Source organism: Phoca vitulina, unplaced genomic scaffold, assembly GCF_004348235.1.
Source record: "Phoca vitulina isolate PV1807 unplaced genomic scaffold, GSC_HSeal_1.0 scaffold69, whole genome shotgun sequence".
Lineage (NCBI taxonomy): Eukaryota > Metazoa > Chordata > Mammalia > Carnivora > Phocidae > Phoca > Phoca vitulina.
Genome location: NW_022589772.1, coordinates 6426657 through 6449675, shown reverse-complemented (window position 1 = coordinate 6449675; position 23019 = coordinate 6426657). Strand labels below are relative to the sequence as shown.

Sequence of the window (23019 nt, the reverse complement as noted above, 5' to 3'; positions counted from 1 at the left end):
AGTTGTTTAGCATCATTAAATTGCATCAGGGAAATAAAAATTAAAATCACAATGATATATTACTACCCACTTATTATAATGGCTAAAGTAGAGGATAGTGACAACACCAGAGACTAGAGAGGATGTGGAGAGACTGGACCACTCATATGTTATTGGTGGAAATGTTTATTGGTATAGCCACTCTGGAAAACAATGTGGCTGGTTTTCGGTTTGCTTGTTTGTTTTTTGCTTTTTGTATTTTTTTAAGTAGGTCCTTTGCCCAGTGTGGGGCCCAACATGGGGCTTTAACCCATGACCCCGAGATCAAGATCTGAGCTGAGATCAAGAGTCGGACACTCAACTGACTGAGTCACCCAGGCACCCTTGTTTCTGTTTTTAATAAAACTAAACATGTCACTACCATCTGACCCATCAGTTGCACTCTTGGGAATTTATCCCAGTGAAATAGAAATTTATGTTCCCACAAAAATCTGTACATCGGAGTTTTATCCAACAGCCCAAACCTGGAAACAACCTAGATGTTCCTAAATGGGTGAATTGTTAAACAGATTAAATACTCCTAACCAATAAATGGCAATGAGTTACCAATACAACTTGGGTACACTGCTAGGTAATTATGATGAGTAAAAAAAGCCCCTCCTGAAAAATTACAAAATGACAAAATTTTATAAATGAAAGACGGATTAGTGGCTGCCAATGCTTAGAATCAGGGATGGGGTGCAGAAGGGAGAGGTGAGTGTGATTATAAAAGGGCAACATCAGGGATCTTTGTGGTGATGGAACTGTTCAGTATCTTGATTGTGATGGGAGATACACAAACTTACACATGTGACAAAAGTGTATCAAACTAAGTGCATACACACACTTGAGTACCAGTAGAACTGGAGAAATACAAATAAGATTGGTGGATTGTATCAATGCCAGTGTCCTAATTGTGATATTATAGTATAGTTTTATAAAATGATACTATTATGGGGGGCTGGGTAAAGTGTACATGGAATATCTGTGCTGTTTCTTAGAATGGCATGTGAATCTACTATTATCTCAGTAAAATTTTCAATTAAAAATTACGGAGGACCCCCAAGGAATTTTTGCTCTGTCACTTATTTATACCTATATTTACTGAATTAGAAATTAAAACTAAAAATTATTTAAACAAAAATACACAAGCACACATTCCATTAGCTGCGAAAGCAATGAATCACTATCACCATCATCAGTAGCTAGTGGAACACTCCACTGTACACTCATGAGAGGATGAGAGTGTAAAAGAAAAATAACCTCTTGGTATTATTATTAATATCATTTTGATCTTAAAGCCTCTCAAAATGGTCTTAGGGATAAGGTGACCAACTCATCCTGGTTTTTCTGCGATTTTCCTGGTTTAAGCACTGAACATCCTAGCAAAACCAGTATGGTTTGCCTGAGACCTAGTTTTAAAACTGAAAGTTCCTCCAAAGAAGACATACAAATAGCCAACAGACGCATGAAAAAAATGCTCAACATCACTCATCATCAGGGAAATACAATCAAAATCACAATGAGATACCACCTCGCACCTGTCAGAATGGCTAAAATAACAACTCAGGAAACAATAGATGTTGGCAAGGATGCAGAGAAAGGGGAACCCTCCTACACTGTTGGTGGGAATGCAAACTGGTGCAGCCACTCTGGAAAACAGAAAGTTAAAAATAGAACCACCCTATGACCCAGCAATCTCACTACTAGGTATTTATCCAAAGGATACAAAAATACTGATTCTAAGGGGTACATGCACCCCAATGTTTATAGCAGCAATGTCCACAATAGCCAAATTATGGAGAGAGCCCAAATGTCCATCGACTGATGAATGGATAAATAAGAGTTAGCACACACACACACACACACACACACACACACTGGAATATTACTCAGCCATCAAAAAGAATAAAATCTTGCCATTTGCAGCAACATGGACAGAACTAGTTCATATGCTAATGTGTCAGTCAGAGAAAGACAAATTCCATATGATTTCACTCCTATGTGGAATTTAAGAAACAAAACAGGTGAACATAGGGGAAGGGAAGGAAAATAAAAAAGATAAAAACAGAGAGGGAGGCAAACCATAAGAGACTCTTAACAATAGAGAACAAACTGAGGGTTGCTGGAGGAGAGGTGGGTGGTGGGATGGGTTAAACGGGTGACGGGCATTAAGGAGGGCACTTGCTGGGATGAGCTCCGGGTATTGTATGTAAGTGATGAATCACTGAATTCTACTCCTGAAACCAATACTACACTATATGTTAACTAACTTCAATTTAAATAAAAACTTGGAAGAAAAAAACCCTGAAAGTTCCACATCCAAGAAATCCGTTAGTCCTGGGCAACCTGGATTAGTTTTTCCCCATATTCATGGACCTTTTAGGTCCCTGGACAACATTTTAAGAACCTCTGTTTAAGGCCATCCTTATACAGAAGAACTAGCAGTTCGGTGTTATTACCTCACCATCACATAGGATTTGAGTTTCATTACATTGTAACTTGTTAGAAACTCCCCTACCCCCACGCCAATTGCTGGCTCAGCTTTCCTGTACAGTTCATTCTACCTCCTCCTCCTCACCTTGGATACCTCAAACAAGATGTCATTGAAAGTGCTTTGTAATGAAAGAGTGTCCTCAGAATGTGAGAGTGTACCATTTTCTTTTTGATGATTATTTTTTCAGGTCAAGTTAATATGGTGCAGGTGACCATCCCAAACAGTGTTGTGAATGTGACTGTTGGATCCGATGTTACACTTGTCTGCACCTACACCAGCACTGTGGCCTCCCGGGACCAGCTCTCGATCCAGTGGTCATTCTTTCACAAGAAGGACTTACCGCCAGCTTCCGTAAGGACTTTTTACCTCAACTATTCCCCTGTGGTAGTTCTGACATAAACTGTTGGGGTCAGTGTGTGAAGGAGTGGTAAACCAGTGACAACAGTGGCAGAATCTCAGGTACAAAGAGTTTGAAGATAGTTGTTTAGGGAAGACCATCATGTATGTGATGTGGCCTTTGTCCTCTCTTCATATTCAGTTATAGCCTGTTATCTCAAATCTGAGTAGGTCAGCAGCTGGTGTATCATGTTTTCTAGAGTAGACAGGAATGGTCCTTCTCCTAGGTGAAATAAGCAGTAGTTCTGAAAAGCCTCCTCCTCCCCCCAAATAATCTCCCTATTATTTCCAGAAGACCCCAGTTCAAATACACGTCCTACTTGATCTGCTGATCTCTGTCAAATGTCGTATCTGGGATCTGCCCCTCAAGTGAGCTAGCTCATTGTGCTAGATGAATCCTGATGGAATGAGCCTCCCAGATGGGTGGAGAAGGGCCAAGGTAGTGATGAATCCTGAGTAACCAAGGGCAACAAGAAGCTAGAGGGTAGAGGATAGGGCAAATAGGCTGGGGTTAGGGGTCAGAGGTTGCTAGAAGAAAGTGGGTGAAAGTCAAAGGAAAATGTTCTACTGTAAGCTTGTCTATTTTCAGGTTTTCTTCATCTGGCCTTAAGGGTAATTCCTTTTTAAATTAGCCCAAGGACGAAAATTATATACTCAAAGTTGTGTGTGTGTGTGTGTGTGAGAGAGAGAGAGAGAGAGAATGCATGCAGAAGTCTGCATGAGTGTGCAACATGTCTGCGAACACATATCCCCTAAGGGAAGAGGCCTATAGCTTTCATCAGATTTTCAAAAAGATATATGATCCAAAACAAGGAGTTCAGAGAAGAAACAAATCAGTATGGCTTGGAATAGTTGGATGGAGTTGAATTGGGGTTTTGATTAGTAGAAAAATGGAGAGCGAGCTGAATGGACTAGAGGAGGTTGAAGGACAGAGGTAGAGAAGAAGGAGGCTGCTAGCTTGGAGGAGCCACACCTTGGCCAGTGTGGCTTCAGCCATCTCTGGTCCTTTGGAGGTGCTAGATCCTCTCTTTACCAGAGGTCCTGAACACTTTCGTAGCAGGAAACACTGTTCAAGAGGTGATTTCATTAATGCCACCCTCTAGTCAGTGTTCAACATTTTTGCTTAGCACTGGTTACCTCAGACATGCATCTGAATCACTCTGTGCCTCTCTTCAAAACATGGTGGAATGCTAACGCTCTTCTATATATCTCATGGGGAACCAGCTGACATGCTGTATGTGAAAAGGCTTGGGAAAAATATAAAGGCCTGTAAGTTTTCTCCCTTGTAAACACCTTTATCATCTTAAGCAGCAGCAACAACAACAACAACAGTGATTTTACCTCTTTTGTCACCCGGACGCCCTGACCCAAGACCTCACATATTGCAATCAACTGAGAAATCATCCCTTTGCAGGTTGCTCTCTTGTATTGTGGATGACAATAATCACATGAACTTTCTTCCTTTTTAAAATTCAGTTTCCTGAATAGTCTTTTCAATGCATTCTTTATCTGTAGGCTTGAAGTCCTTCCCATTTAGCCAGTAGGGGCTGAAATTAGAGAAGCCTTGCCAATATATTTTGAATTATTTTTATGTGTGGTCCTCAAATCCAGCTGTCCTCGACTGCCTGGAAGTGAGGCCAGGCCAACCTGCATTCAAAAATACAAATTGTTGGGCGCCTGGGTGGCTCAGTTGGTTAAGCGACTGCCTTCGGCTCAGGTCATGATCCTGGAGTCCCGGGATCGAGTTCCACATCGGGCTCCCTGCTCGGCAGGGAGTCTGCTTCTCCCTCTGACCCTCCCCCCTCTCATGCTCTCTCTCATTCTCTCTCTCAAATAAATAAATAAAATCTTTAAAAAAAAAAATACAAATTGTTCTTTATGCCTCCTCTGACACTGGACTTTACAAGGCCATCCCTTGGTTGAACCAAGTAGTTCTGAGTTGGGAGATGCAGGGCAGAAGGATCTTGTGACCAGCAATGGGTTTTTTCTAGACCTGGAGATGCACAGAAGGTGTAGGTGATCGAACGGGGTGTGGCTTGACCTCAGGACATCTGTTAGAGGCACTTTGGAAAGAAACTTTAGTAACAAGTGTGTATTTACTGAGTAGCTTATTTACTTGCCATTTGCCTCATTCTTCAAAATGTCAGGTACAGGCAAGGCAAGTAATTTAAGGTATCTAGGCTTTTGAGATGTCCAAATCAAAGGAGCTCCTCTGCACTGAGCCGCTGATTCAGTGAGAACATTCTTCTTGATCTTAAAATGTTTTAGATATTTCTCTGATGCATGAGACCTTTGTTATGCCTGTGCCTTAGCTGCATAGGAGACAGGGTGGGTGGGGGGTGGTCTAGCTCTTGGCTTAGAGACAGTGAAAACCACCTCCAAAAAGTCAAGCTTCCTCTTCTTTCTCTTTTTCCATCTTGTTTTAGCTTGCCCCAGCAAGGTCCCCATTTCAACCATCCTTAGGTCTCTACCTCCAAAGAACTGGAGGCTCTCACCTTTTTCCCCATACCCTGCAGGCATGTGCTTCTCTCTGCTTTTCCAGATGAGTAGTTTTGGAGCACCAGTGGAAACTTCCTAATGGCTATTGGTTCTACTCCTTGCTCTGCTACTTAGCTGCTGGCTGGATGACCTTAGACAAGTCAGCTGACTTTTCAGAGGGTCAGTTTTCCCATCTGTGTAATGGGGCTACTTACCTATCTCATAGGTTTACTGTGAAGATTAAATGAGATGATGCTTGTAAAGCACTGGGAAGTCTTCCACATAGTAGCCGTTCAATGAATGTGAGCTATTATTAGTAGTATCATTACTTACAAAATGGTGATATTGTAAAATCCCTAGCCCATCCAGACCCCCTGCATCATGGGCGCTAGGGATCCGGCCCAACAAAGATATTTAGTATAGCTCAACAGCTGGGACAGAGCTCTTGGGGGAGTCCTGGCCCAGGATTAGTTTCCTGCTTCACCGCCTGCCAGGTTCCCGTGGCTGAAGGGAGGCGTTAGCCTTCTCTGCCTGCTCCTCTCCCTGAACAGAGTCCGCTCAACAAAGAAGTTGTAGACATCTTCAATTGAGATGGTATTTTTCAAAATGGGATTTGACCTCTATTTCGAATTTGTTTCTTCTTTGAGTACTTCCATGCATTCAGAATTCTGTAGAGCATGTTGTATGCTAATCTAGGGATGGCTGGTGAACATTTTGGGGATGATAAAAAGAGACTGCTGTGCTATTAGACAATTTCCTGATTTATGGGAGTAAGATGTTGCCAGACTGATCACTGAGTGATTCACTTCAACTCCTGGGTTGATGCGGCAGTATATCATGCAGCATTCAGCTCTCAGACCCACCCATTTCTGCTCAAACACAGCACAGCCCGTGCCTCAATACTGAGGGTATGGAGGAAAAGGCAGTCAGTCAGTGTCTAAATATGGCGCATGCAAGAGACGCTCGGGGAAGATGTAGCTGGACCTCTCAGGTAAGAACACCAATTGGTGTACTACTGGACCCCTTCATTGTTTGGAATATCTAGGGCAATGGCACCAGCCTTTAGGAGTGGGATGGGATGGTCCAAGTTTGGTAACAGCCCAGATCAGCACAGGCTCCTGGCAAAACTGGGACAGTCTTGAGTTTGCCTTCTCACACCCATGTCTGGACTTCTTCTCAGCCTCCTCCAAAAGGCTCAGGGACTTATTGCTGCCTCGAGCAGGGCAGGGACCCACTCTTGCCATAGGCTCGCATTCTTCTCCTACCCCAAAATCATTGTGTAAAAGGAGCAGTTGACTCCAAGGCGTAGTGGTTCTCCATACCCAGGGGAGGGTGTTACCACTTACTGACTATCCCCTCCAAGGGGTTCCTTTGGTGAATGGGGACTACAGAAGTATCCCATAAGTCTTCTGACCAGGAGGGACAGGACATTTATTAGCATGGTCCTCCTCTTAGAGAAGCCCTCCTCTCAGAAGACAGGGACAGTTTCAGATGATCAGTCCCTCAGCAGAGACTTTCAGCTGAAGACTCTAGGCCCTGGAACAGGCAGGCTAACATGGAAGTTTTGGGTAGTTTGGTGCCCCTCTGATCTCACCAATTTTCTCCTCTTCCACCCAGCCAGTAACTGGTAAAACTAAAGAGACCTCACCTGCCCGTGAACAGAACAGGCATTGATCCTACTTAGCATGGGTCTCGCAGACAATACTTAGAACATCCTTAGTGGATGAAACCTGTTGCCATTTTCATCTCCCCAGCATACATTTAATGTGGACAACTCCCTTCTAGAACCTAGTGTCTTCGTATTCTCTGGCTGTTCAAATTCTCCCCACCTGGACTGTCCTCTTCAGATAGCATTATATCAAATGCTTCCCAAATGTTGGCAGGGTGGGGGTGTACCATCTCTTCACATGCATTTGAAAATGAGGGGGGTGTTGGTGTAATGGTTATAAATGAGAGTCACTGCTGGCAGTTAGTAGGTGGGAGCTAGAGGTGCTAGATGTCTTGCAATACGCAGGCTAAACCCACAGGAGAAAGAACGGTCTGCCCAAAATACCAGTGTCACTCCCATTGAGAAACAGTCCACATTCTTCCCTTCCCACCACCCCCTCCCATCAAAATTTATCTGTTCTGTATCCCATGGCCTCAGGTGTATATTCTTGCTAAACCTGATCAATCAATCTAACGCTGAGGTGCTAGGGACTGGTGATACTAATTCATTTTGTTCTCTTCCAAAGAAAATCCTTTAAGTGTAGACTTGTTCCATGCCTTCACCCCAAAGAAGCAGTTCAAATGGTGGGGACCTCAGGCAAATGGCAGCCTGGGAAGGGAGTGGTTTGAAGGCAGGGATGTCTATCTTTTGGTGTTCTTTCCCTTCCACGTGCAATCTCAACCCCCACCCTCACCCCAAGAACAGTCCAGAAAAAGTGCGGGGCTTGAGACCATTGCCACTCCCCCCCTCCTCCCCTCCCACAGCTAGCCCCTTTATGAGTAGTGCAGGAAAACGAGAAGCTGAAGGGAAAGAATGGGTGCTTTACTGTGGGTTTCCACACCCTCCACATTTCCAAAAGGAACCCACAAAAGCAGCTCTGGAGGCTAAATGCATTTATTAATTCCAACTCAGACTCAAACAGAAAGCAGACTGAATTCTTTCAACCCTTCTTGTTTATATTCCAACCTCTGGTTAGAGAACTGTGTCACAAAGCTGAGGGGGGAAAAAAATCTTTTTGGACAAATCTGGCTCCCAGCTGCATGGCCTCATGTGAATAGGAACTTGGCATCATAGGAGGGGAGAGGCTGTTGTCGCAGCTGGCAAACATTGAAGGCATCAGGTGGCAGGCCCACTCGGCATGGGCAGTGCCATGCCAATGAATAGTAGCAATCGGCAGGAAAAGGGTTGGGAAAGATTACCTAGGAATCACCCCCCCCCCCCCCCCCCCCCCCCCCCCCCCGCCCAAAGCAGCACTAGGAGTGCTATTTTTGTGTATTCGGAGAGAATCAGGAGGTCTGAATTCCAGGTCTGGTTATAAATTGTGTGACCTTGGACAAATCACTTCCTCTATTGGGGCCTCAGTGTCCTTTTCTGTTATTGAAGAGGATGAATCAGAGGTTGCAAACTGGCGGCCTCTGGGCCCGATTTGACCAGTGGATTCGTGTTGGTTGACCAGCCCAGTATTTTGTTTGTTTGTTTCCACAGTTTGGAAGCCTTGTTTGTATTGGCTCTCCGGTTCACCATGGTCCCCGCTGTCCTTGTGATCTTACCACCATCCATCAGCCCCTCCCAGCTATTTCCCATATTTCTAATATCCATCTGGCTCCTGAAGAGTCGTCAACCTTAGAAACCATGAATGAAATGATCTCAAAGGGGATCTTATAACAATGTGTCATTATGACTACATGTCAGCCTCTAACATCACGGAGGAGCAGAGGGTACCTGGGGGGCGTGGGGAGTAGGGCAGCCACGAAGGGCAAGTGGGCAACAAATTAACAAGTACCACTTAAGGGAACACTTGGATGGATTTTTCTTTAAGCAGATTTGCCACCCTGTCCCCCCACCCCAAAGGATGTGTGGCCTGTGGAACATCCATGGCTTTTCCTGGACCTCATTTGCTTTGATCTCTCAATTGACAATATACTTTCTTTGAAAAGGTACAAGTCCCACAGGATCATGGGCTGAGTCTTGGCCATTGTTCAGCTTTGATTTTTCAAAGAGTTATTCTTTTGTGGAAAATGGCACCACGTTTCAGTACTTCCTGTGTGATTAGATAAGCAGTTTCAGGAAAACATTTCTATTTTTTTTTTCTTTACAAGGACAGTGTGACAGCTTGGACTTCCCCTAACAGAAAGTCCCTCCATCTGTGTGTCTGGCCACTGGCTAGCCCTGGGGACTTTCCTTCTCAGGCCTAGGCCTTTCCCTTTTAGGTGTCCATTGCTATCCCTCTTTAGCTCCATTCCTATCCCTGACACCCTTCAGTATTATTTGTGAGAGGGCAAGATATATGAGGGGACGGTGTGAGGAGTGAGGGTAGAAGGGATGGGAAGGGTCCTTTTTAGAGGGAAGTTACAAGTCCAGAGCCTCATAACTTATCTGCTCATTTCACCTGGATTCATGACCAAAGGTGAGACTTTTACAGTGGCTTCTTTGCATGTTCTAGTCCTGGCCTAAAACACACACTCTCTTGGTTCCCTGCTCTGGGCAGAAACAAGGTCTTTTCTCCCAGACCCTCTGGCACTCACTGTGGGCCGTAGGCAGGACTGATGTATCTCATTGTGATGTCGCCGAGCCTCAGCATAAAACAGGCTGACTTATCCCCAGTCTTCCTGGGAGCAGGGGAAGCAGCCAGATGTCTACATTGTAAAAGGGCTTCCTGGATGGCCTGCAGGCTGTGTTCCAGGTAAGAGTTCACAGGGCCTCAGATTGTTGATTAGCAAGTAAATAAGCCCCATGCTGGCTAGTGAAATGGAAAGCCCAATAGCTTGGGTGTCAACTCAGAGGAAGGCAATAGACCTCTGACCAGCTGAACCTCCTCCTGGACCCCTTGAATACCTTCAGTTAACATTGGCTTTCCAGTTTATAAGTCCAACAAGACCCCTTTGGGGCAAATGTTGGTGATTTCAGTAGGTGTGAATGGACAAATTGAATTATAAATGGCTCATTTGGGGCAGGAAAGAAAGCTAGTTGATGTTAGACAACCGGAGGAGAGAGACAAGTTTTTTCTCCTTAAATATGGTCTTTGAATTTTCCCTCAGAATCTACCTTTCTGCTTTCGTTTAAAACTATATTGGCTTTCGATTTGAAGGAGAATATTTCTGAATTTATCTTGATCATATCTTTTGGTTTGTTGATTGCCTTTCCTCTCTCATTATCCTATTAAGGTAAAGAGCACCGGACAAGGAGTTAGAAGAACCAGGTTCTAGACCTTTCCTCACTTAACTTTGTGTGTGTGTCTTTTTTTTTTTTTTTTTAACCTCTCTGGGCTTCAGCTTCCACTAGAAAGTAAGGAGAGTGAATTAAATGAATAAGACCCTTTTAGTAGATTTTATGAAAACATTAATTAGTTCCACTGGACTAGGGCGATACCAGTTTATTAAAAAATAAACCATCACTTGAATGACACACATTTATATGAAACTAACAAAGTGTGTAGGATGTGTGTGTATGATGAAGAAACCTCAGGGATCACCTAGTCCAGTGATTTCCAAGCTTCAGTCCTTTATGTCTCATCTTTACGATTTTTGTCATAATTGTGTGTCACCAGCAGTATTATTTAATGTCATTTTCTATAGTGACTTGGTTTTAAAAAATTTTTTAAATATCTATCTTAGTGTCACCCTAAGCAATAATATCCATGAAGTCACAGATGCGATATGCAAGATATGTGTCTTTCTAGTAAGTTTTCATTTATGTACCACCTAAAATCAGCTTATGTGCCTATACCTGGGGAATACATCTCAATTTGGAGGACATTGCTCTGGCTCCTCATTCAGATGTGGAAACGAAAGGTTGGAGAGTTTAAATCACATTATTTCTCACCACAAAGCAGGTCGCCATGGAGGCATGACCGGCGGCCCCACCTTCCCTATGTCACAGTCAGAGGCAGAGCTGTGGCTAAAACCCAGGTCATCTGACTCCTAGACCAGGCCTCTTTCCACCTCACCATGCTGCTCCCACAGTTGCCATTATGATCTAACTATTCATAATCTTTACTAGAGATGGGACTAGAGCCCAGATCTTCCTCGAGTGTGGTAAATCATAGTAATAATAAATGAAGCCTGTGACTTTGGATGAGTCATTTAATCGTTCTGGATTTGAGGGCCCTTATTTGTCTAAATGAAAGAATAATTCCAGTTCTGCCCCCTGCCACATGGGGAGAAAGGGAGGAGCCGCCATTGACGAAGCATTTCCTAGGCCACTATGAGGGGATGGGACCAAATGATTTCTCAGGGGCCTCTCTGCTCTGAAATGTGACTCTTCTAACAAACAGGATAAACCCGAGTTTGCTTATCCAGAGGAGTAGGTGTGTATGAAAGGAGTACGAATATTCTAACTCTTAGGGAAACTGAATAGTCCCGTAGTCCCACTGAGTAAATTAAAAAAAAAAAAAAGTTTATAAAGTGGGGTTAAAAATGATGGTTTTGGCTTTCCCACAGGCATTTGTGTTTTATACAGTGAGTTTCCTCCGGGTAGACTCCTCAGGTGAGCATCTTGATCTAGCCTAAGCTTAGCAGTTGAACCCTGTCAGCTCCAGCTGTTTATCATCTCTAAGATCGGCACACGTCCCTGCTCTGATGACATCACAGAAGGGCTGTGAGCTCACATGAGGAGGTGGTTGTGCACAGCTGTGAGAAAGCTAAAGCACCCCACTGAATTGAGACTCCCCCCTTTGCCATGGGATCTGTTCTGTGCGGGAGGGGGTGGGTAGGAATGTTGCCTCTTGCCAACAAAGGTAATGTCGGATGGAGGGTGCTTCCGGGTAGCTTATCTTAGCCCTGGACACTCTCCAGTTCTCATTTCTGCCATTTTTCTGTCCTAGATTTACTATTCTGAAGGTGGACAAGCTGTAGCCATCGGGCAATTTAAAGATCGAATTGTAGGGTCCAACGATCCAGATAACGCATCTATCACCATTTCGCATATGCAACCAGCAGATAGTGGTGTCTACATCTGTGATGTTAACAACCCCCCTGACTTTGTCGGAAAAAATCAAGGCATCCTCCAAGTCAATGTGTTAGGTATGGGCAATTTTTTTTTTTTTTCTCTTCTTGGAACAACTTAGGACCTTCAATGAGCCAGGGCAGTGAGTTATGGTGCTAATTAAGTCCCAGGGGGTAAATATCCTCTCTGCTCCTTTTCTTGTTGGGGAAATAGAGACACACCACCAACCCAACCCTTAGAGTAACACTGAGAAATCACTCACAAAACATGTTGAAACAATTGCCAAACCAAAAGTGCTGCCAAAATGACAGCAGATGACCCAACCCCCGGGGATCCATGTCTCTGAAGGGTGGAATGAGGACAGATGGGACGACATACCATCCCCACTAAATGATCACTAGCAACTGGAGGGAACCTCTGATTAGAGCCAGTCCTACCTGGGGGAGATCACTGTCTATTTATGATCTCTCCTAAGCCAGCCACAATTCCCACCATGAAATCATTCTTTTGAGTAAAGGCAGGAGGGTCCCTTTTAAAAACATTAGCACTATCTGGAAAAAGGACCACAGGTTAAGCCAGAGTTGAGAATATGGGCACAGATATTCATTATGTGACATTCGGCAAGTCATATCTGATTTTCAAATGCACCTGGAGTGGTTCGTTTATACAGTATTTACTGAGTGCTTCCTATTTTGTGCCAGGAGCCATGAAGTTTACAATGATGGAGGCATGGTTTCTGCTCTTGGAGAGTTCACAGTTTTGGGGGATGTCTAGCTCTCCTTCCAATCTCTGAGAGGACAATGGGAGCTTTGCTCCTGTCTGGAGGCCTAGCAAGGTCTTGTCTGCAGGCCTTCAGAAGTACTGAAGGGAGAGAGGAAAGAGTTGTCAACCCTCACCAATTAACCAGTTGAGCTGAGGGCTCTCCCATTTCTAAGTGATCCCAAATGGAGCCAATCTAGTCATTGTTCCTTTCAAGCTGTGTACATCCATCACAGGAGAGGAGGAACTAGATCAAACCAGTGACTTGAAAATTGACTGGCTTGGAAAAGCAGCAATTAGTAAAAGGTGCACACCTAGGAGAACCATCCAGAGTTGTCTGAGCTTGCCTCCTGGGTGACGCCCCAGATGAGGTTTGGTAGTTAACCTCATCTGGAAAGGAGGGAAAGGTAATCAGGAGCTGAGTTTTAAGAGTGGGGTAGCTCAATCGTGCCTTTATTTTGCTGAGCCTCATGCTAGGTATTGGGGTACAGGAAGAAGACAAGAGAATTACACACAAACCCTTTCCTGGGAGAGTTGATGTTCCAATTTGGAAGACTGGTCATTTACCTGGGAACTAAACAGTGAAGCGCAGATGCTAGGAGTCCAAAGGCTTAGGTTCTAGTTCGTACTTTGCTACTCAGTGGCCTCGGGCCTGTCAGTCCACTTTTCTCTGGCCATTTTGAGATGGAGTTGTAATTCCTGCCCTGTCTTCACAAGTTTGTTAGGAGGATCAAACGATAGACTAGAGATTCCACATTAAAAGCATTTGAGGGATTAGTCCTCTCATGGTTTCCTGCTGCTCCCTGGCTCTGGGTTGTCCAAACCAAGCCTCTTTATCTCTGAGCTAAATTTAGACAGGAAGGTTAATATTCTTAAGTTTAAAGCTCAGAGAATCCTAAGAAGTTGAGAGTCATTTCCTCTTCAAGTTGCTTTCCCATGAGTCTTTGGGTCCGTTGTTCCTGCAATGACTGTGTCATGACTTTTCCTTAAGCATCCAGGATCCAGGCAAGGTAAAAGGCAGAAGAATCTGTGGATTATCTTGTTTGGGAACTCTCAAGAATTCTATTTTTATTAGTTGGGGTAAGAACCAAGGTCTTGTACAGATACATGCTTTCTGGAAATCTTGAGACTGATAATTTTCTCAAAAAATTGCAGAGGCTGTTTGCAGTTCTCAAGTTCTATGGCCTATGAGTTTCTGTCCTGCTTGCCCTGACTGAGGGTTGGGGCATAGTGGGGGCGGGGGGTAAGGGAGGCTAACTGTGGGGAGAGGTGTTGATATTTCCTTAGTGACCACGCTTCCTAGCAATGCATTGCCCAGAGACATTCCATGACACAGTGATGGACGTAGATCCCACTCCCTCATGCATAAATTCATTCAACGGATCCTGAACACACATCTGGTTACAGTGCCACACAACGGAGATGGAAAGATGTAAAAGATGGGGTTTCAGCCCTCTAAAAGTTTTGAGAATAGGGGCTGAGGTGGCAGGGCATGACTTAGGTAAAGGAAACAGCTATGAGCAAAGGCCCAGGTGGTTTGGATGACCGTTCATTTGAGAGGCTTCCATTAGGTATGACAGCCTTGGAAAATGCATCTCTGAAAAATACCCAGGTAGAAGTTTGAATAATTATTTTGTATGTGTTTGGAATGAGCATCATATTCCTTCTGCGATTTGGCACCTAAAAAGAAAATGATGAATAGAGGGAAGGCTTGGGCAATGAAGCATTTTCATTTTCATTGATTTTTCTGCGGTGAGCCTCTCCCTCCCACCCCCATTCTGCTGAAAGCAATAATGCTAAATGGTAGATCAATGGCTTTGCCAGTAAAACATCAAAGTTCTACTGGGGTCGTTAGCTGGATGAAATGTCAATTCAATCCTGATTCAGTAGTTGTAGAAAATATATAGGTTTGGGACGTGGTTCAAAGTGATTCGCTAAGTGTTTTGTTAATAAAAAATAAAGGGAGGAAACTGTGTTCAGGGGGAAAAAAGCCTATCTGGGGTTGATTCTGGGCTCTAGAAATACCCCCATTTAATTTTCTGTTCAAAATTCTGTAAAGGCCATCAAGTCATCATGGTTTTAAACAGGCCGTATCTAAATCTAGTGATGCTTGCAATGGACTTCCGGTTAAATAGCCTAGCTTAGGGGAAGCAAATCGAATGAGATGTCCCCATCCGAGAAAATCAATGGTAAGGAAAAGAGAATAAAGAGCTAAAGGGAAAAATACTTAATTTTTTAAAAGATCTTATTTATTTAGTTGTCAGAGAGAGCACAAGCACGGGGAGCGGCAGGCAGAGGCAGAGGGAGAAGCAGGCTCCCCGCGGAGCAGGGAGCCCGATGCGGGGCCCGATCCCAGGACCCTGGGATCGTGACCTGAGCCGAAGGCAGACGCTTAACCGACTGAGCCGCCCAGGTGTCCTGAAAAATACTTATTTTAATTTAAAACCACCTGTTTAAAAGATAGCAATGGTGCAGGCTTTCAGAGAGTTGCCGTCTCCATCTCCTCACTCCTGTGTACAGTGGGTTGGAGTCTGAGCCTGGAAGATTAACTTCAGTAGAAAACTATACAATGTGGCAGTAGAAATTAGTCCTGCCCATGGCCAAGAGCAATTCCATGTGCGAGGCACTACAGACACCATTTTATTTATCTAAATTCAGTATGTTTGGATTAGTCAGAGGCCAGACGGTCTCTTGTTCACATTTATACAGATGAGTCAGCTGAGGTTTGGGTGGGTGAGGGTACTTGCCTAAACACACCCAGAGTAAAGCTGCAGAGAGTGGTCTGTGTGGATCCAACGCTGTGCTCTTCACTGCTGCCTCCAAAGGGTTTTACGCCTAAGTTAAGACAAGCAAGGTGAGGTGGTAAGTACTGAAATTCAGATTATTATCTATATGTAACACGAGGCTTAGGACAAGCTGTGAGCAGTAAGACGAATGAGGAGATCCAGATCCTCGGTTTCCCACAGGACCCCTCCCACAGAGATGTTTCATAAACAGCTAAGACTCAGTATGTCCCCAAATAACGGTATCATTGTCCCTTTCTCCTCCTCCCTCCATCCCAGAAAACCTGCCCCTCCCCTGTTTATCTGGGGCTAAGCCCAGCTGTCCAAGTCAGAAACCTGGGAGCCATCACCGCCTGTGCCCTCTTCCTCATGCCCCCTATTCGTTTGGCCACCAAGTCCCATCGATTCTACTTCCTTGAGACCTTTTGATTCTGCCCCCTCCTCTCCCTTGGTTCGGGCACCCCCAGAGTGCGAGCCAACCGTCTAAAGCATTAAAAATGACCACCATCCTTCCCCTACTTAAATTCCTTCCTTGGTCCTCCTTGCCGTCTGTGTAAAATACATGAAATACAAAGCCCTCCAAGCTGTAGCTTCTGCAGCTCTCTGGCCTCATCTCCCACTACTCCCCCCACGCCACTTCAGACATTACTTGGGCATTTCCGGTGCCTAGTGCCGTGCCAGGCACACAGAAGGGGTGAAAGATGAGTAAAGATTTCAGCATTGCATAGCACACCCCTTCCAAAATGGGCTTCCCCGACCAATGAGGGACGCAGGCCAATTCAGACCCTCCAGTAATTTTGGGTCACCCACCCCCAGAGATATAAATGCCCAAACGTGATTCCTGAAGGAAAGGAAAGATACAGCATTGACAAAACAAAGGTTGTAAAAAGAATAAATAACAACTTAATCTCAAAGTATCTAAAGGTTCTATTTTTCCCTTAAAACTGGGCTTCAAATGTATAAACTGTGTCTTTAGTCATTTAGCGTTTGCTTCCATTTGGCTGTCTTAATAAAGGCGTATTTTAAGACACAATGCGGAAATTCATGGTCATGAATCTGGGGAGGGAGGCAGACGGAAGAGGAAGAGATGCCGCTAGAATCTTAATGGCCGGGTGCCTGGCAGGTCCTTGAACCTGAAGTGCTCTACTCCCACCTGGCGGTACAATCGGAAAACGGTCACAGGAAGTTCATAAAGCTTTCAAAACTGAGCGCCCAGCACGGTAGTCTACAAAATGACAGTAGGGAGTGGCTGCTGATTGTGACAGGTTTCAACTTCCCCTGCAGCATTTTTACTCTGTGTCATTGCCTTACAGTCAAACCGTCTAAGCCCTTTTGCAGCATCCAAGGAGTCCCAGAAACTGGCCATCCGATATCTCTTTCCTGCCTCTCTGTGCTTGGGACACCTTCCCCTGTGTACTACTGGTATAGACTCGAAGGTGGAGACATCATCCCAGTGAAAGGAAACTTCAGTAAGTCCAGCCCACTGCAGCCCCTGGCAAGGCCTGGTGTGTGTGGTTGGCTGACGGATGGCACGTGTGTGTGGCTGGTTGCTCGTCTTTAGAGCTCAGTCTTCTGGGAAGGGGAGGGAAAAAGCAGATCTCCTAGCAAGGTGACTGTGGTCTGGTCTTACCCCCAACCTCTAGTAGTCAAGCCTGTTTCTGGCTCACTTAGAGGTGGTGGATTTGGAGGGAAGAGGCATGGTCCCAGGTGGACTACCTTTGGAAGAGTCCTGAGGGGTCTAGCGGGACCCTGGACAGCTCAAGAAAGGGAGGCCAATGTGAGGGAGTGGGTGGGCACGGAGTGATTCGGCTATGATGACATGATCTGTACCCTCCATAAGAGATTTCAAAAGTCTATATCCTGTTTTTGACAGACCCAGCCACTGGGACTTTGGTTATTGGAAATCTGACCAGTTTTGAACAAGGTTATTACCAGTGCACGGCTAGCAACAACCTTGGCAACAGTTCCTGTGAAATTGATCTAACTTCTTCCCGTGAGTTGATCATCCAACTTTAACGCACTTTCTCCTTAAGTCAAGTATCCTGCGCCTGCCAACCAAGTGAATTAATTAGGATCCCTGCTTAGTCCTTCCTGCCTCTCTGGTGATTTTGGTGGTTTGTTTATAGGTTGATATGCTGAATTATTATCATCCTAATATCTAAACGCTTACATGATACTTAATATGTGCCATATACTGCCCCAAAGCATTTACAAAACTTTTGTTTATCCCTCACGAAATTTCTAAAAAGTAGGTATTACTATTTAATAAATAAAACAGCAGCCCCATGGATAGTAATAGGCTGGATTTTCTTTGTGATGCTGTTGGTGAATCCAGGGGAAACCGGCAATCTATGTTGAACATGGAGCTCACAGACTTTCCAGTTCTTCTGCAATTTGTTAAGATCTGCCTCTAATAATAGTAGTAATAATAACACTTGTACCTACAACCACAGTAGCTAATATCTGTGGAGCACAAATTATGTGCCAGGCACGTGGCCAGGTGCAGTGAGCATTATCTCACTCAATCCTCCGACCACCCTGTCTAGGAGGCACAATATATTGTTAGCCTCATTTTGCTGAAAAGGAAACTGAAACTCAAGGAGATAAGTGACTTTCCCAAGGTTACCCAGGTAGTGACTAGCAGGGCCAGGTTGCCTTATTTTTTATTTTTTCTAAAGATTTCATTTATTTGTCAGAGAGAGGGAGGGAGAGAGCACAAGCAGGGGGAGCGGCAGGCAGAGGGAGATGCAGGCTCCCCGCTGAGCTAGGAGCCCATTGTGGGGCTGAGCCCAAGGCAGATGCTTAACTGACGGAGCCACCCAGGCGCCTCTTGCCACACCTTTGAATGATCCCTTAATAACACTTAGGATCATGTCATCTATTCATTATTCCTAACTCACTTTGAATCTGTGACTAATACATACTGTATCCAGGTGGCCAGTTCCCTTGGACCATCGCTCTCCTAGGAAGCTAAGCTTTCTTCCTTTCACTTGTCCTGAATCAAACATTTTCCAATTCCAGGCTGCTTCTTCATTCACCTAATTTCTGTTCAAAGGTGAAGAGATGTCTTTTGGGTCTTCGTCTGTGGTCTCATTCTCCCCCTAGTCCCTTGATCATTTCTGCTGTCTCTCTCTGTATCTTCCGCAGTTCCATTTTGCCTTTCCAGTAGTTATACTGTACCTGTAGAGACTCAGGAGTTGTATTTGAGCCTTGCTTCCGCCCAAATACTCTTTTTAAATGATGCTGGCACTTGGTTGCCTGCTTGCCTGCCTGCCTCCCTCCCTCCCTCCCTTCCCACCTGCTTCCCTGTCTCCCTCCTTCAAACCTTAATTTGATATCTACTCTATGCCAGGAACTATTACAGATGATGCAGATACAGAGATTAATAAGGTCTATGTCTTACACTCAAGGAACTCACAGTTTAGCTAGAGGGACAAACAGTAAAATGTGTTAAATGCTAGAATAGCCATCTGTACAGGATCTCTAGGACCCTAAAGAAGAAACAATTAATTATGTTTATAAAGCCAGGGCCAGCTGTATTGACAAAGTGCTCTTTGAGCTGGATCTTGAAAGGATTTGCAAAGCCTGTTTCTTTATCTATAAAACAGGGATGAAGGTGAAAGGCAGCTGACGGATGATGACACTACAGCAGCAGGCTTAGGAGGGCAACCAGTCCATGCTGGGGGAGGAGGGTGGAGGGTTCCAGAAGGGATGTCTCCAAGGGAAAAAATCATAAGAAACCAATAGATTATCTGATGCGTTTAAATCTACTGAAAGGAGTTTTGACGGTTTGGGTGGAAATGTTGGGGGTTACTAGTTATACATTTAAAAAAATCCCCAAATGAGGCAATTATTAACCTCAAAGAAAAATTTTAAATGTACAGGAATAATAATATGGGGGCGCCTGGGTGGCTCAGTTGGTTAAGCGTTTGACTCTTGATCTCGGCTCAGGTCTCAGTCTCAGGGTTGTGAGTTCAAGTGCCAAGTTGGGCTCCCAGCGTGGAGCCCATTTAAAAAAAAAATCTTAAATAAAAACCAAGAATCATAGGATGTATGATGTTCTGCAGCTGTGAATGATATTTACCTGGTCATAATCCTGTGAACTTTGATGTCACTACAATTTGTGCTATGGCTTATATCAGAACGTGTGAGTGGGGTGGAGTAAGAAGACAATCTCCACCGTTCCAGGGGAGGAAGTCATCAAAAAAAAATGACAAAAATTGGAAAGTTAAACAGTCTTTTTTTTTTTTTTAAAGATTTTATTTATTTATTTGACAGAGAGAGAGAGACAGCGAGAGAGGGAACACAAGCAGGGGGAGTGGGAAAGGGAGAAGCAGGCTTCCTGCTGAGCAGGGAGCCCGATGTGGGGCTCGATCCCAGGACCCTAAGATCATGACCTGAGCCGAAGGCAGTTGCTTAATCAACTGAGCCACCCAGGCGCCCCAAAAATTGGAAAGTTAAAACAAGCACAATAGAAACATGGGGGCAAATACCAGATGATTAAAAAAAAGAAAAGAGTTAAGAGTGGTTGCCTCTAGAGAATGGGACACAAAGACGGGGAGGAGCGGGGACGGGGACTGCTGCATCTTTGCTAGAAGTCTAGTAGACTTTCCAAATCGTGCACACAGATTCCTTTAATCATAAAAAGTTGAAAGAATGACCAGGCAACTCAACTAGCCTCTCATCTCAAAATATAAAATGTCCAGCCTTATTTGAAGGGAGGCAGGTGGGGATGGGCCCACCGGAACTCAGGCAAGGTCTCCCAGGGACAGCGGAAGGTCTGGTGCTCAGCTGGATCATCACACATTTGCTGAGTTTTTCCAAAGACTGATCGAATAGACCAGATGCCTGTTTATGGAAATGGGCATATCCTTTTCCAGTGGCCAGAATGCCTGAGGCTCCTTGGTGAGCATGGCATCCGAGGGAGAGGTTTATAGGGACCTACTTCACCTATGCTCCGCATAAGCCTAGTGAAATGTCCCTGCCTGTATCAGAAGTCCTTTCTCTGGTTACCAGATTGTAGCTCTGTGGGGTCTCTTTCATTGGTCAAGCAGAGGCCCCTTGAAGACTCACTTCCCTCAGCCCTGTTTTGAAAGAGAGCCCCGCGCCCCCCTCCCCCAAGTTGGCATATGTCTTCTTTATGTGTATCAGTGCGAATGGGTGAGCTCCACAGTTGAGCCAGGGTGAGTCCAACTGGCAAGAGTTCTAGGGGTTTCCAGCCTATACAAGTCATTTCCCCCACCGTATGAGGGCTCCAGATATCCCACACTGGTCACAAATGCACACGTGTGGGGCAGACAGTATGTTCCACTTTACCAACCAGCTGCTTGTTTCTTCTAGATCCGGAAGTTGGAATCATTGTTGGGGCGCTGGTGGGTACCCTAGTGGGTGCTGCCATTATCATCTCTGTTGTGTGCTTCGCAAGGAGCAAGGCAAAGGCCAAGGCAAAGGGGAAGGAGAGGAAGAGAAATTCAAAAACCAGCACAGAACTCGAGTAAGATCTTACTTTGTTGTCTTTACTTGAACGCTGACATTTGTCGGGCGCAGCTCTATCCACCAGCTCTTCCTCAGTGCCCCCTTTAGACCAACATATCAGAGGTGTCTTTCCACTCCCCTCACTGCTTCTAGAAACGACGGGTGGCGGCAGCTACCAGCTCCCGACCACCATGTGCCAGACTCTGCTCTAAGCTCTATGTCTCTCAACTCCTTTAACCAGCTTTGGGACCCTAGTTTTTCTCTCTCGGACTCTCATTCTCTGGTCGAGACCTAACCTCTCTGGTCGGGAGCGAAGACGAACGCGTGGTGTGACAGTGAGTCAGAATCTCAGACATCACAGAGGTCCTGAACAGATTGGAACCTGTGGTCACTGAAGCTACAGAGCCTAGGGCTCCGCGTGAAATGCTGAACCCTAACTCGTTCTTCCCTGGGCCTTCTTCCTGCAGACCAATGACAAAGATAAACCAGAGTACAGAGCTCGAGGCAATGCCAGCCGAACACGTTCTCCAACTAGAAGCCACTCTGCCACCTTCTGGCCGGGAGAATGACCCCGATACCATCCTGGGGCCAGATCACGAGCCTACCCCCGAGCCCGCCCCACAGCCTGTCCTGGTGCCTGAGCTCGAGATGGAGCTGGAGCCCGAGCCCAAGCCCGAGCCGGAGTCTGAGCCCGAGCCCAGGATTGTAATGGAGCCCTTGTGTGACAGGGAAAAGGGAATGAATAAGCCATAGGCTGCTAGCCTAAGTACAGCGTTCATCAGTAAGGAACCCATTACTGGCATTTGGAGTTGCCCTAATCAATCTCCCACCACGTCCCTTTCTTCTGACCTGCCCTCTTCTAACAAGGTGCTCCTACCATCGATCCAAAATAAACAGGTCAAGATAAATGCACGGGTTCCTGTGTTACTTACACTAACACGCAAGCATGACTAATGACAAAGCAAGTGATTTCTAATTCGGTTGAAAGCGTTTTGCAGCAATATCTCCATTGTACTTTGGAAAATCTTATTTCTCTGTTTTCAGCTACTCTGTTACATTCCGCATGCACACATGACAAGGTGGCATTAATTGGATTCAATGTTACTCCTAAGATCAGTTGGTCAGGGCTTCCCTAATTCATTTTCACACTGGCCACGAAGACAAGAATTTGCCAGCATTCTCTCAGAGATTGGGGGGGGGGGAATCCCCAAAAATCCCAGAGGAGAATATGTAGAGGGTACATATTAAAATGGGTACCTATTTAAAATATTAAAATTAAAATTATCATATTAGATTTCCCAAGGAACCACCCTGCCATAGGGTTTGCTTGAGCATAGCAAAATTCTTAAATGACCTAATTTTTAAATGCAAGATAATGTACAAGCAAACAATTCCAAATAACATGTTCCTTCGGTGACCACAAAATGTTGATATCATGGGTGATGTACAATTTAGCTTTTAATGAGATGTTATCACTATGTCTGATGCTGTCTACTTTAGAAGGGCCAGAATGAGGTAAGTGTTCTAAATGAACACTTAAGATCTGTTTTAGATAATCTGAACTAATCATTTAATCTGTTTCACTGGTGAGATATTCCACATTAATACATACCATTCGTGTATAAATGCTAAATATTAACTAACATGCTAGAAGGTTTTTCCCATTGATCATATTTTCCCCACATTCCACCTTGAAGAAATTTATAGGTAGACTTTTTCATTTGTGTAATCAGATTTTAAATTGTATTTTGAGGCTCAATAAATACTCAATAAAATCGTATTTGAATGATCCTAAGGTAAATCTTTTATTAACATTATTGACATATACTTCACATACAATAAAGCACACCCATTTCAAGTGTACCATTTGATGAGTTTTGACAGACGTATACGCCCATGAAACCACCAGTTTAAATAGAGCATTTCCATCAATCCAAAGTGTTTCCTGTGCCCCTCTGTGC

At 44.7% G+C, this 23019-nt stretch overlaps 1 protein-coding gene across 1 annotated transcript in view; it reads left to right on the top strand.

Moving 5' to 3' along the window:
* Positions 1–22804, top strand: part of VSIG1 (V-set and immunoglobulin domain containing 1) — a 35467-nt gene extending 12663 nt beyond the window's left edge. The window contains exons 2-8 of the mRNA XM_032392816.1: positions 2703–2866; positions 6273–6380; positions 11920–12118; positions 16897–17052; positions 17457–17576; positions 20924–21077; positions 21526–22804. Coding sequence (XP_032248707.1) covers positions 2703–2866; positions 6273–6380; positions 11920–12118; positions 16897–17052; positions 17457–17576; positions 20924–21077; positions 21526–21811 — 1187 coding nt within the window. The 3' untranslated portion in view covers positions 21812–22804. The remainder of the gene's footprint in view (positions 1–2702; positions 2867–6272; positions 6381–11919; positions 12119–16896; positions 17053–17456; positions 17577–20923; positions 21078–21525) is intronic.
* The last annotated feature ends 215 nt before the right edge of the window (positions 22805–23019 follow it).